Source organism: Lissotriton vulgaris, chromosome 5 (assembly GCF_964263255.1).
Source record: "Lissotriton vulgaris chromosome 5, aLisVul1.2, whole genome shotgun sequence".
Taxonomy (NCBI): Eukaryota; Metazoa; Chordata; class Amphibia; order Caudata; family Salamandridae; genus Lissotriton; species Lissotriton vulgaris.
Genome location: NC_141693.1, coordinates 52617193 through 52632789, shown reverse-complemented (window position 1 = coordinate 52632789; position 15597 = coordinate 52617193). Strand labels below are relative to the sequence as shown.

General features: G+C 44.1%; 1 protein-coding gene across 1 annotated transcript in view; it reads right to left on the bottom strand.

The window, feature by feature from the left end:
- Positions 1–201: 201 nt before the first annotated feature.
- The window catches only part of LOC147710125 (E3 ubiquitin-protein ligase TRIM39-like), a 120221-nt gene continuing 104825 nt past the window's right edge, over positions 202–15597 (bottom strand). Inside the window, exon 6 of the mRNA XM_086920823.1 lies at positions 202–712. Within this exon, the coding sequence (XP_086776949.1) occupies positions 204–712 (509 nt within the window). The 3' untranslated portion in view covers positions 202–203. The remainder of the gene's footprint in view (positions 713–15597) is intronic.

Below are 15597 nucleotides of genomic sequence, written 5' to 3'. Positions count from 1 at the left end.
TCCTCCCCTGTAGGGGAGGAGGGAAGGATGAGGGGCGAAAGCTCCCTGCAGCTCTCACACCAGCCTCAGCTCCGCTCCTCCCCTGTAGGGGTGAGAGGGAAGGATGAGGGGCTGAAGCTCACTGCAGCTCTCACACCAGCCTCGGCTCTGCTCCTGTAGGGGGGTGGGAGGGAAGGATGAGGGTCTGAAGCTCCCTGCAGCTCTCACACCAGCCTCAGCTCCGCTCCATTGAGATAGAAGTAGGGGAAGAGCCTCTGTGTGAAGGGGGCCTGCGGGTAGGAGTAGAGGAGCTCCATGGAGTCAGCATTGTACAGGGACAGCCGCCCCCCCTCGTAGTCCATATACACCCCCAGCTTCCGGGGATTCTCACCAGGGGTCAGAGGGGTCGCAGGGGAGGTGAGAGCCCAGTACTGACCATTCCACCCCTGCACAGCCCAGACTCCCCCCTCAGGTGACCATGTGATCTCTCCCTTCCTGTTCACAGACTCTGCTGCGACCCCCACACGCCACACTCCCGCCTCCAGCAGCGGCTGCACCTCCCAGTAATGTCTGCCGGAGGTGAACCCCTCGCTCCCCAGCACACAGGGGTAGTAGGTGAATCTCTTGGGGGTGTCCGGCGGGGGGTGTTTTGTGTCCGTCCGTCTCACTCGTCTCCGCCTCTCAGACAGGAGGAGCCGAGGATGAGCCGTGTCAGGATCCAGAGTCACCATCACTGCAGAGAAGAGATTCAGAATTAGAGATTTAATGACACAAAAAAAGGCTGTAATTACTGCTTCTGTTTTACATATGATTGATTTATACCACATCTGACCAGATTTGAAGGTAATTAAAAATACCTAAAAGGTAAACCCCAAAAGAACAGCTATATACAACAAGAGGATAAAAAACCAAAAGATGTAAATTAAAAACGCAAATTAGGTTTATTACATAATATACTCAAATGATGTAAAAGCATTAAAAACAATCCAAAACTTGTATTCAAATATAGAAGCTACCAAGAGAGACACGTCAAATGTGAAAAAATAAATACATCAAAATCGGTTCTTTCTAACAGGAATCAAATCATAAACACCATCAGTATTTTAGAACATGATCTTTGATAGACATGAGGTAGTTCCTGGAAGTAACCAAAAGGAGAACTGGCGTTGACGCGTTTCGGTGGTAACAAATGATTAATGTACCATCTTCTTCAGGACATACATACTTGTCTCTCTCCAAATCGATTTAAAATTTGATAAACCACTAGTCTTGTATCAAGGAGACTTTAATCACTCCTTCCAATGTTTTAGAAAATGAAACGAGGTCCGTCAGATCCACTGTTATTTAAAATGCTGGTCAATGCGACTCCTCTAGTAATTCATACCGCGCCAGGACACTCTGGTAGTAACGGAGCGCGTTATAAAACAGCTAAAAATAAAAATAAAAAAATAAATACATGGGGTAATCAGTAGGGACTAAGGACTAATGTATAGAGTCCGTTCTGTATATTCAGGAATAGTGCATAGGGTTGCCCACCTGTGACCAAGTTAGAGTCCGTAATGGCGGGTCCCGTTGCGTCGTCCGTTCGCGTCTCCTACACCATCACTTTTTGTTCTCTGCCCCATTCATGGACATGATTGTACCCCCAGGCTTGTCAATCATTAACAAAAATAGAAAAATTAAACGAGGTGGGGCACTGCAATCATACACAAGAACTGCAACTCTGTAACGGAAATCGACTCCTTCATCTACAACTCATTTGAATATCTAACTGCCAACATTAAGATGAGTGATAACAAAACTCTACCATGGCATCTCCTCTACCATCCACCTGGCAACACCACCACATTCGGTGAACACCTTTCCGACCTGATAACTCACTGTGCTCTTCAGGACTTTAACAGCATAATTCTTGGTGACCTTAACCTACAATGGAATGAGGAAAGCAACTCGATGATCCAAACCTTGACTGGACTGCTGCATAACACCAACCTTACCCAACATTGTACAGAACAAACACATAACAGAGGATCAACCTTGGATGCCATCATAGCCCAAGCAGACAGTCACCATCAACCACATCCTGTCGGTGGACTGGTCAGACCACCACTTAATTCTATTCCACATCAACCAAACTATCCCATGCCTGCCACGTACACAAGAACCCCCCCCAACTGGGTGAGAAACCTAAATCAAATTCTGCTGAGTGACTTAGAAGAAAAGGTAAGCACACTCCTCCCCATCATCATAGACAACCTATCCACAACAGAACTCACCTCACAATACAACACAAATATGACCTTCATCATGTGAGCTGGTTGCTCCCGTCTTTCTACAATCTTAAGGTTATGCTGTAGATGGCAAGAGGATATGAGGAACAAAACGGACTAAAGCGGACCCTGAGCGAGTTCGGAGTACTTACTGAGGTGTGCAAGTTCAGATGCGGGATTATCGTCATGTTTTGGACTGCTGCGACGGCTATCTGTTATCGGCGTAGTAAACTCTGTCTGGGATACATTGTAGTCGGAAGGGGTCGGGCATGGACGCCGACGCTGATTCAGGAAACAGTAACTGCTGCAGGCAAAACTCAGGGCGGGGCCAGAACGGGATACTGTGGATTGCAGATAATGCCGCCCAAGGGAGCCAGAGTGAAAGCCCGGACCCCTGCTGATGATATTTCCGCTACCATGATTGCGGCTGCTCATGGGGTGGCTACCAGGGTAGATACTGGAACTGCAGGGAAAACCGCGGCGCCACCGAGCGGTAAGAAACCCTCTAATGCAAATGGGAGAGTAAATAAGGGCGAGAATAGTACCGGTGATAACTCTATGGGAGCGGGTAGCCCCGCGAAATGCACCATCCCGCAAATGTTCTCACAAGACAAAAGTGGGAAGAGTGGGAAGATGGAGAACAGGGGTATTCGGAATCCTCAAATAGACAAGCTACCAGGAGCGGTGAATGATGAGTCTGTTGTGGAGCCCCCTAGACATCAGGAAGCTAAAGGGGAGAACTCTCGCATACCAGAGAATACCTGGAATGTCGTCGTTACCCAGGACAATCCTATATCTGGTAGCAATATGGAATTGTCTAAGGGCGTTGGGAAAACGGATGGAAGTAATTTAGTAGGAGTGAGCAACAGTGAGAGGGGACCCATGGAACTGAGTAGTCAAGGTGCTGAATCAACTGTACTTCAGAAGCCGGGTACTGATAACAGTGCAGTTGTAAGAAGTGAAAATGACATGACTGGCTATGTTGGTGTGGCGGAGCTCTGAAGGGGTCAGAATTAATCAGTTTAGACCCACTAACGAAGGAGGAGGAGTTAGTGGATCTTGTGGAGAAGTTTTTTTCGGATCTTTTGGATCACTCTGCTGATGAGATGATGAGAAATGGGAAAAAGATTATGGCTCAAAATGGGGGCGAGCTGAGTGAGCATAGTACTACACCCCCCTGAGGATACGAGAGGAGAATCATCGAAGGGAAGCCCGCTGACAATGCGGAAGAAAAGGGCTTTGAAAGAGGATTCTTGCTACTTTGTCAACTATCCATTACCAGTACAAAAGACGGGGGTTAGAACCCCAGGCACAGTTGATTCCTCGGGGGTGCGCAGAATGGTACAGCCGACAGAAGAGATATCCTTGGGTCTCATATATCAAACAATTATGACTCATAGGGAGGAAGCGAGTTCAGAAAGCTGGAAGGATGATATATTATGGAAACTCACTGATTTGGAGAACAGGGCACGGCAGAACAATCTGCAGGTACTTCAAATTCCGGAGGGGGCTGAGGGACAGGATCCTCAAAAATTTATTGTTGAATTGTTTACCGAGGCGTTTCCGAAATTAACTCAATGGGACTTGAAGACAGAGGTGCAAAGGGCTCATCGCTTTCCATTTTCTGTTAGGGCTAGGCCAGGGCGATCAGCAGAAGTGTCCAAACCAAGGGCTATACTGATCTCATTTAACAACTATTTGGCATGAGAAGCCGTTTCAGGTCTGGCCCGTCCCGACAGAAAAAGAATTAGTAAGGGGGGAGAATTTTTTGTGAGGCCAGACTACTGCCATCAGACGGTAGAGAAGCGCTGGCAACTACGTCAGCTTATCTTGTCATTTCAAAATAAGGGGGCTGAAGCTTGCTTATTACAACCAGCTAAACTGAAAATTGTGCATAAAGGGAGTACTAGGTTTTTTACTTCTGAAATATTGGCGAAAGAATTTCTGCAAACCCTTAAAGGAGGATAAGGATCGATTAGGTTTATAGGAGTATTGTTTAATTTATAGGTTCCCTTTGTGTTCATATGTATAAATTGTAGCATACCTCTCGCCTATGAAGTTGTATACACCCCAGTAGTTGTAGAAGGGTAATTCTTTTTTTTTGGGGGGGGGGGAGATAATGAGTATGAACTACTATTGGTTGTTTATTGAGCTTTACATAACATAACATAACAGGTGTATTTGTAAAGCGCACGATTACCCGAAGTTGTCCTGGCGCTGAATAACAGATGTTTATTATTACCCAACTCAATGGTACTCATTTTATCGACCTCAAATGTTTATGTTTACGTTTGGGCGATTTATATAGCCCGCAAATACCCTGGGGTGTCTCGGCGCTTACAGATTAAAATCAGACAGGGGAGCGCTGTAGGGGGGTTATTGGTTGAACAGCCAGGTTTTCAGTTGTTTCCTAAAGGTGATGAGGGTGGGACTGGTTATGATGATGAGAGGAAGGGAGTTCCAGAGTCTGGCTGTAGATACTGAGAAGCACCTATCTCCCCAGGAGGCTTTCTTGGTTTGTTGGACAGGTAGAAGGTATGCTGAGGAAGAGCATAGCGATCTGGTGGGTACATATAGGCAGAAGGCCTTTTTTAGGAACTGAGGTCCTGACTTGTTGATAGCCTTGTAGGCAATACATAAAGCTTTGAATTTGGTTTGGCTTCTGATGGGCAGCCAGTGAAGTTGGCGAATGAACGGGGTGATGGATTTGAACTTGGGGATGCCTAGTAGGACTCTTGCTGCGGCGTTCTGCACCAACTGGAGTTTGTTAAGGACCTTTTCTTGGGCATTAAGCAGGAGGGCGTTGCAGTAATCAGTTCTGGAGAAGATTAGGGAGGTGATCAACGTTTTGCCGGCAGAGGCTGGGAGATATGGGAGTAGTTTCTTAATTTTTCTGAGGGTAAAGAAAGAGGTGGAGACGACAGCGTTTGCATGGTGATTTATCATCAAACAGGACCCCCAGATTTCTGACCTTGGTGACGGGTTGTGGAGGAGGACCCATCACGTTGGGCCACCAGGTAGGGGACCATCCTGGAGAGAGGTTGCCGAAGGTCATTACCTCCGTCTTGTTGGAGTTTAGTTTTAAACAGTTGGTCATCATCTAGGAGCTAATGGCTAGCATTCCCTCCTGGAATCTGGCCGCAACTGCTTTCCCGTCCTTGTGTACTGATAGTACCAGCTGAGTGTCATCAGCGTAGGAAGTTAAACTTAGACCGTGGGATTTTATCACCCTTGCCAAGTTAGAAACATTAAAGTTGAATAAGGTTGGACTCAGTGAGGATCCTTGGGGCACCCCGCAAGGGAGAGTGAAGACAGGTGAATAGAAGGAGCCTAGCTTTACTGTTTGGGTGCGGTTGGCAAGAAAAGAGGCTAGGAGGTCTCTGGCTGTGTGGGTGATGCCCGAGGTTGAGACACGGTCGATCAAGGTGGCGTGATCGACCGTGCCAAAGGCGGCGGACAGATCCAGAAGTATCAGGACTGCTGCGCATCCTTGATCTAGGGTCATCCTGATCTCGTCGGATGCCTTTATGAGGGCCGTTTCAGTTCCGTGACCCTGTCTAAATCCAAATTGGGTGTCGTCAAGGAGGTGATTTAGGTTGATGATCTCCGATAATTGTCTGTTCATTCGTTTTTTGAAGATTTTGGATGGAAATGGGAGGCAGGCAATAGGTCTGTAGTTAGAAGAGGATGAGGGGTCAAGAGTAGGTTTTTTCAGAAGGGGTTTGATAACTGCTTTTTTCCAGACGGAGGGGTAGGAGTCAGTGAGGAACATGGAGTTACAGATGTTAGTGAGGGAGAGGGTTATGGCATCAGGGATAAGTTTGAGGATGGATGGTGGACAGGGGTCCAGAGGGGATCCTGATCTGATGGATGAAATTAGTTGAGAGATCTGTTCGGGGGTGACCTTCTGGAAGTTTGAAAAAGTGGGGGAAGTGAAAGTGTCGAGGTGGTTAGGAATCGGATTCGTGAGGTTGGGGTGGGTGTGAGAGGTGAAAGCCGAGAAAATAGTTGTGACCTTGTCAGCGAAAAAGTTGGCTAGTGAGTTACAGAGGGCTTGTGAGGTGTCAGAGATTGGGCAGGTGGGGGGGGGGGGGTTGGGGAGCTTATTGACCACTTGGAACAGCTGTTTGGGAGAGTTTTGAGCAGATTCAATTTGAGTTAAGTAGAAGTTGCTCTTTCCTGATATGATAAGGCGTTTGTATATGGCCAAAGCGTTCTTATAGGTTTGTTTCTCAGGGGGGCTATAATGTTTACGTCAGTGTCGTTCTAGGTTTCTGCAATGTTGTCTCTGTAACCTGAGGTTGTTTGTGAAAAGACCATCAAAGCTGTGTCCCACTTGATGAGTGGGTGTGGTGACTAATTGACAGAGTCCAGCTGCTTGTAAATCAGAGGTGAATGGCTGAGTGGACCCGCCGGGATTTGAACCTGTGACCATGAGGTCGAACACAGGCCCCTGCAGTGGCTGTTTTAGTCCACTGAGCCACCAGACCCGGCTGTACGTGTTTTTTCTTCTATTTCTAGGTTCAATGGTTGGGTGGGCTCACGGGTGTGGGAGGCACCTTTTTTGCAAGGAGCATGTCATCGCTAGGACTAACAGTCATAAAGCCTCGAGGTAGGGGGGTCATGGTGGGTCTTGTGGGAGTGGTAGGGGGCAGTAGGAGTGGTGGAGGGGGGTGGAGGGGAATTGGAGGGGTAAAAACAAAGGAAAAAGGAAGTTTTATAGCAGCAAAGAATTGTTCAGAGGGCTAAAAAGACGTGTATATAAGCCTGTAGGCATGGCAACTGTGAAGATATGTCAAACTTAGGTCTCCGAATATGCACACTGAATGTGTGCGGGCTAAATAATTATAATAAAAGGCAGTGATCCAGCCTGATGTAGTGTGTTTGCAAGAAACTCGTATCCCGTGGGCAAAACGTAAGGTCTTAGCTGAATTAGGATATACGGTGCTAGTAACCTCTCGGCAGTCAAGTTTGGTAAGAGGGGTGGTGATCTTAGCAAAACCTTTTGTGCAAGCTACTGGGCGCCATTTGTCAGAAACGTTCGGACGGTGGCCTATTGTTGAATGCAGGACAGGGGGGCTATTTTTACCCTGTGTACAATATATGATGATGATGATGATGGGGGATTTGTATGGCGCAACTTAGCCCAAGGGCATCAAGGCGCCGACAATAACAGAAAATTACAAACAAACAACACAGAATCTTGCAGCACCAGATCAAGGGTCTACGGGTAAGCCTCCAGAAAGAGCCAGGTTTTTAGTTGTTTACAAAAGAGTCCAGGCGAAGATTGAGCAGCCAGTTCTACAGGGAGGGAGTTCCAGAGCCTAGGCTCCAGAGTGGAAAAGGCTCTACCTCCCCATCTAGCCTTTACAAATCGCGGGACAAGAAAAAGATTTTTGGAGGAGGAGCGCAGCACTCTACTAGGACTGTAGGGCTGAAGAAGGGACCTGAGCCATAGAAAGCCCCATGGGCAAGACAGAGAAGTTTAAAAGAAATCCTAGACTGGACAGGGAGCCAGTGGAGGTTTTTCCGGGCCAGTGATATTGAGGCAAGCCGAGGAAGATCCAGAACAATCCTGGCCGCAGCATTCTGAACCATCTGAAGGCGATGGACAGAAGACTTGTTCATACCCCCGTACAAAGCATTGCAGTAGTCCAGTTTTGAAGAGACTAGAGACACTGTGGCTTGCTTCCGGGTAGCTGGAGAGAGGTATGCAGCAATCTTTCTGAGGACCCTGATAATACCGCAACAGGTGAACACAGTCCTGCTAACTTGAAGGTCAAAAGAAAGAGTGGTATCAATCAGGACCCCCAGATTTCTGGCCGAGTGAGAGGGGACAGGACAATCCCCAAGAGAAGCCGGCCACCAGTCACTGGACCAGATATCCCGATTGCCTTAAAAAATCAGGATCTCTGTTTTATCGCCGTTGAGTTTTAAAAAGTTCCGGATCATCCACTTAGAGACTGCATCCATACAAGATCTGAACTTCGAGGCAGAGTCGGCCACCGATTGGGTGAGGGAGTCCAAGATTTGGGTATCATCAGCTAAAGATAACACCTCAAACCCAAAGGATCTCACAACTGAGGCAAGGGGGGTCACATAAATGTTAAACAATAAGGGACTTAGAGAAGAACCCTGAGGGACCCCACATTGCACAGGCTTGGAAGGGGACAGAAACTTGCCCAGCTTGACTCTTTGCTCCCTTTGATGGAGAAAGGAAGCCAGGAGACTTATGCCCAGATGCATCAACCTTTTTAGGAAGTGCAAACGGTGCGATTCGCATATATCGGCCTTTTGCACTTCCTAAATTGGTTACTGGGATGCATCAAGCATTTTTTGGAAATCGCTTTTTTTTGCGAGTTCCAAAAAATGCGATTGCTGTTAAGGAATCGCAAATTTGCGATTCCTTAACAGCAATGCATCATCCTCAAAACATTTGCGATTTTAAAAATTGCAAATGCAAATTACCACGAAGTTGAACTTCGTGGTAATTTGCAAAAATGTTTAAAAACGCATGAAAATGCATTTTATAAACGTGTACGTTACAGGCACACATGTCCTTAGGACATGTGTGTATGTAACTCACATGTAAAAGTGCATTTCATGGGTGCAGGGGGGGGTCCTTTGGACCCCCCTCTCCACCCTTGAAAGGCTTTGATGCATTCCGATTTGAAATTGCGAATTCGCAATTCCCATTCATTCTTATGGGCATTTCAGCCCATAGGAATGAATGGGAATATCGGATTCGCTATTTGGAACTCGCAATTTTATTTGAATTCGGTAAAAATTGCGATTTTTACCGAATTTCAATAAAATAGCGAATTTAATGATGCATTGCCATTTGCGAATCCTTAATTGCGATTCCTTATTTTTCGCAATTAAGGAATCGCAAATGACAACGTTGATGCATCTAGGGGTAAGTGCCGAGCCTCCAACCTCTATCTCCCCCAGCCTGGAAACCAAGACCGAGGGGGACAGGGTGTCGAAGGCTGCCGTGAGGTCGAGAAGGACTAACCCCTAGATGCATCAACGTTGTCATTTGCGATTCCTTAATTGCGAAAAATAAGGAATCGCAATTAAGGATTCGCAAATGGCAATGCATCATTAAATTCGCTATTTTATTGAAATTCGGTAAAAATCGCAATTTTTACCGAATTCAAATAAAATTGCGAGTTCCAAATAGCGAATCCGATATTCCCATTCATTCCTATGGGCTGAAATGCCCATAAGAATGAATGGGAATTGCGAATTCGCAATTTCAAATCGGAATGCATCAACGCCTTTCAAGGGTGGAGAGGGGGGTCCAAAGGACCCCCCCCTGCACCCATGAAATGCACTTTTACATGTGAGTTACATACACACATGTCCTAAGGACATGTGTGCCTGTAACGTACACGTTTATAAAATGCATTTTCATGCGTTTTTAAACATTTTTGCAAATTACCACGAAGTTCAACTTCGTGGTAATTTGCATTTGCAATTTTTAAAATCGCAAATGTTTTGAGGATGATGCATTGCTGTTAAGGAATCGCAAATTTGCGATTCCTTAACAGCAATCGCATTTTTTGGAACTCGCAAAAAAAAGCGATTTCCAAAAAATGCTTGATGCATCCCAGTAACCAATTTAGGAAGTGCAAAAAGCCGATTTATGCGAATCGCACCGTTTGCACTTCCTAAAAAGGTTGATGCATCTGGGCATATAAGAGTGGTTTGGCCCTTGTTAGCACGGATGTTGTCAATAACGACTGTGAGGGCGGATTCTGTGCTGTGTTTACTTCGAAAGCCGTGTTGCGAAGTATCCAAGAGGTTAGAGTCCTCAATGAAGGTGGTGAGATGGCAATTTAGGTGAGCCTTCAGAATTTTAGCAGGAGCCGGCAACAGGGAAATTGGACGAAAGTTTTTCAAGACCCCCGGGTCCAAAGAATCCTTTTTCAGAAGCGGTTTAACCACCGCCATTTTCCATGGGGATGGAAAAATTCCCTCTGTAACAGCCCGGTTCATCACCTCAAGGAGGGGGGGACAATCACCTCCCTGCATGTTTTCAAGGATTTTAAGGGACAAGGGTCCAGGGGAGAACCTGACTTGGTGCTATCAAGGAGGTGATTAATCCCATCTAGAGTGAGCAAAGGAAAGTCACGAAAACTCAACACTGGCTTCACAACTGGAGGAACAGGTGCAAGGGAGGAGGGCAGAAGAGCGCTAGCATCCAGTTCTGCATTGAGGAGTTCGAGAGAGTTATAAATATCAACCATTTTAATGTAGAAAAAAGTTGAGATGTCGTCACAGAGCTCCTGGGATTCGACTATCGCTCCCCGGTCTTAGGGGCAGAGAGGGAATCAATGATCTTAAAAAGATCCCTGGATGATTTTAGCGATGCCGTCAGATTGGCATAGTAAGTCTTTTTCTCCTCCATTATCGCTGACTTGTATGCTTTAAGGAGAAGTTTGTGTTGTGTTTTTCCAGAGGGTTCAGGATGGGCATGCCACTTCCTTTCTTGTTTTCTACAGCCCTGTCTTAGCCCTTAGGGTTTCATTACTAATCTGCTTAAAATTTCGTCTGAGTTCCCATATCTTGGTGTCAGCGGAAGAAGGGGAGGATTGAGGAGCATTCAGCTCCAAAGGCACTGCCAGGTGGTCTGACCATGCCAGAGGAATCGGGTTCCTATCTTGAGTCTGGTGTCATTGGAAAAAATGCCATTGAGCGTGTGGCCGGCTAAATGGGTGGGACCACCCACAAGCTGGTATTTTAGAAAGAAAGGGGCCCCTGCCTAATAGGATGAGCCCTGGCAAGGAGACTACATTTGGGGTAAGAGAGGACAAAATTGCACTGGGTTTTGTGCTTGTTAAACTAAAGAGAAAGAAAACTAAACGCTAATGACTAAACTGACACTAAAAATATATTGATATATTCTAATATTTTATTGTTTTTTATATCAACTTTTTTATAGAAAATATTTTTTGTCTTATTATAACTTAGTACATACAAAAAAATCATTACATATGACACAATATTTGTAAATGATGACAAATAGTCCAATTAATTTATAAAATACAGAAGTGCATTCCCATTTCAACGCGTTTCGGCGTGAGCCTTCTTCAGGAAGTCTGTATTCATGCACAATTTTGTTAACTTCAATTGAATGAGGAGGGTAGAAAACTGAATTGTGTATAAGGAAACCCGTGCACTGCTGTTGATGTGATTATCCAAACAGTTTGTTTTTTTAGGTGCTCTAAGGTGTCGCCCAACACCCAGGGCGATATTGGAACAATCGTGAGAAATGTGTAATCAAAGGAACTTTGATGACATCCCTTAGGCACTCAAGTAGGTGTAATCCTCCAAAAGATTCACTGAGAATTAGGTATTTTCAACTGAGTTTATTTCTCATTTTTCAAGTTTTTGATAACTTCCAATTCAAAAGATATGTCCACTGCCATAATGCATATTAATATTCACATTCCATATTAATATTCTTGCTCCAATGCATTTCGGGCTACCAGCCCTTCATCGGGGAGCCTATACATGAAAAGACGAACATATCTGTCATATGTTGGCGACTGTTTGTCAAGTGTATTTAGAAATAGTAAGAGAAAATAAGGCTAGACCCTTAGTTCAAAGTATTCACCAAGTGACGTAAAAAGAACACCAATTCCGTGTGAACTGCAGCAAAGTATGCGATGCTTAACCTCAAAGTTACCAATGGATAGTACGAAAGAGCTTGACAGAACGTTAAGACAATGTAGTTCACCGATATCTTAATGTGCGTAATAGTGAAACCAGTTACCCAAGATAGAAAGCGTGCTACGCCAGCAATGCATAAAGTTCTAAAGCGGCATGGAAACTTACTTATGGCGAGGTTCACAGCGTTTCGAAAAAACGCCGACCGCAGACCGGCATGGTAATCCGGAAATGCGGTGGTGATGTTAATAAACAGTCGTGAATGGTTAGTTCTGGAGCACGTGATCGCGAGTAGAGAAAATGAAAAGAGGACTGAAAAGTAAACATGTGTCAATGTGTAGAACAATAAAGTACATAATGGTGCTGTAGATAAGAATGTATCACAAATGTTAACGTAATAAAACAGGTTAGTTGACTAACGTCCATATTAAAAAAAACACACAATGGAGATGGGATCAGAACAGATGCACCCTCGTGGTGCAGTTACACAATTAATGATGTTACAGATAACATGAAAATTCGATCCGTTCATTTAAGCCAAAGGGCTTGATCGAGTTTAATTTGTAAATCCAGAAATTTACTCTCTGTAGTAGTACCCTGTTATTGTCTCTTCCTTCCAATTTCTGAATAATTTCCAGTGCCATGAATTTCAGTTGGGCTATGGTATGGTTAGAATCCAAAAAATGTGACGCTATGGATGATTTAAGGTTTTTTGTTCGAATGTTCGATTTATGTTCATTGACGCGGGTTTTTAACTTGCGTTCCGTTTTGCCCACATACACCTTCCCACATGGGCATTTGAGTAGGTAAATTAAGTTGGTAGAGTCACATGTAGCTGTGACTTTTAAGTTAATGTTGTAGCCTTTCATGGGGTGTGATAGTTTATTACCTGTGATTACGTTATGACAATTATTGCAGTTGTTGCATGGTCTGGTACCTTTGTGGATCACAGATTGTTCTGTGGGATGTTTGAGAATTTCACCCAGGTTTTTGCCCCTTGTGTGTGCAAATATAGGTTTAGCTTCAAACATGTTGTTAAAATCTGTCTCTAACTGTAGCATTGGCCAATGTCTTAGAACAATCCTTTTGTACATTGAGCTGGCATTGGAATATTTAGAAACAACGACCATCCGGTCATCTTCTTTTTTCTTGTTTGAGGGTTGTAAAAGTTCTTGTCTGGACAGATCTTTTACTTCATTTTTAGTTTTTTCTAGTAAATCATCTGGGTATTCTCTCGCTTTGAAGCGGTTGATCATTTCATCCATTCTGCTTTCTAGAACTGTAGGGTCCGAGATGATTCTTTTGACTCTCAACAGTTGAGATTTGGGTAGGTGATTTTTTAGAGATGGCTGATGGAAACTCGAATAATGTAACATGTTGTTACGGTCAGTTGATTTTCTGAAGATATCTGTCATGATTTGTTGGTCTTTTATGGTGATACGAACATCCAGAAAAGTTATTGTGTTTGAGTCAATGGTCCAGGTAAACTGAATGCGTTGATTGGCTACGTTTAGGTTGGTTAATGCAAGTTCCAAGTTAGCGCGTGGACCTTTCCACAAGATAAATAAATCATCTATGTAGCGTACATACATCTTTAAATGATTTTTCCACAACGGGTTCTGCCAGATGTTGTTGTTCTCAAACTCTCCCATGAAAATATTCGCGTATACTGGGGCAGCCGAATTACCCATACTGGTGCCCACTAGTTGCAAGAACCAGTTGTCTTTGTAGGTGAAATAGCTGTGGTAAAGCGTGAATAGTGTTAATTCCATCAAGCCCGATGAAGGGCTGGTAGCCCGAAATGCATTGGAGCAAGAATATTAATATGGAATGTGAATATTAATATGCATTATGGCAGTGGACATATCTTTTGAATTGGAAGTTATCAAAAACTTGAAAAATGAGAAATAAACTCAGTTGAAAATACCTAATTCTCAGTGAATCTTTTGGAGGATTACACCTACTTGAGTGCCTAAGGGATGTCATCAAAGTTCCTTTGATTACACATTTCTCACGATTGTTCCAATATCGCCCTGGGTGTTGGGCGACACCTTAGAGCACCTAAAAAAACAAACTGTTTGGATAATCACATCAACAGCAGTGCACGGGTTTCCTTATACACAATTCTGTTTACATCATCTCACCCGATAAACCTGTATGCACGCAAAACAAAGTTTCGTCAAATCAGACAATACAAAAAATCACCAACATGGAATATGAAGATATAGCAAGATCAACGGAAGCCAGGGCAGACACCTTTGCCTTCGCCAATGAGGAAGCCACAAGAATATACGCCCTAATTCAAGACGACATAACACAAGCTTCCACCACCAGGAGCAAGGAACAGAACATAAAACAACTTCTATACTTATCGAAACGCAGGATAAACCAGAAATTACATGCAAACACCTTAGTGAAATATCATAAAAATCTGCGAATACCCCGAGGCCTACGAATTGCTTTGAAGCCTTCACTTTGCAAAAATTCTAAATCCTTTCAAGATCGTTGGTACGCTATACTCAACAAGTGTAGCCTTGACTTGATACTTTTAATTATTGAGGAATTATCCCAAATACTACTTGATCTAGAAAAGGAAATATCAGAGACAACAGAGGAACTCAGCAAAACCATGACAACCGAAGAACTAGATACCTTCTTGAACGACATCAAACAACAATTGGAAAAACACACTAATGAGATTAATGAACGCAAACTGAGGAAATTTCGCCGCGATACCACGGACTACAAACTAGGGGAGGTATACACCTGGGCAGAGGTGTATGCCCAAAAAAGAAGGAATCGCCCTTATACCCAAAACACCGAAACATCATCATCGGATAGCGACACATCCAATCGTTACAAAAGACCAGGAGCACCACCCAAACAAACAACTACAAGTGAACAGACACCAAGTACATCAAACTCCTCTCTTACCACCGATTTTTTAGAACAGGTCGTAGAAACAGACGATCCAGGAGGAGCAAAACAAAAATCAGGACCACCTCAAACAAGAAGTACAACTCAACCGAAGAAGGATCCCAAAAAGAGAATGAACCTCAATTAGTGATTAATATATCTGACTATACCTTTTCTTCACGAGAGATTAAACTACTCCAGAAGGGAACTTCCTTTGTACCAACGACCAGAACTGACCTTTTAGAACTGGAAATCAGTACATTCAAACTGATCAGAAAGTTAAAACTACGTCATTTCTTTACTAATATAGTACCATCAACGGGAGACAATGAACCCGACCCACTCATGGGCTTAAGAACCACGAGCTCGTTTCAAGCTCCCCAAAGTCACAAAACCATTGACCTATTCGAACAAATGGTCAAAAAAGACCTGCAAACCATCAATTTCAAGAAAAGTCCTTTCAAAAACATCACACAAAAGGACCGTGATATGCTTAAAAAAATTGCAAGCAACGATGACATAACATGCATCAAAGCAGATAAGGGCGGCGCTCTAGTCGTTATGAATTCGACAATGTACCATCAAAAAATTCATGATCATTTATCTGATGAGACCACATACTCACAACTGGCTGGAAACCCAACCATACAATTCATGAGGATACTACAAGAAATTGTCAACAAAGCACAAACATCGGGTGTTATCAAGCAAAAAACCAAGAACTTCTTATTGAAATCGCACCCTAAAAGTCCTCGAA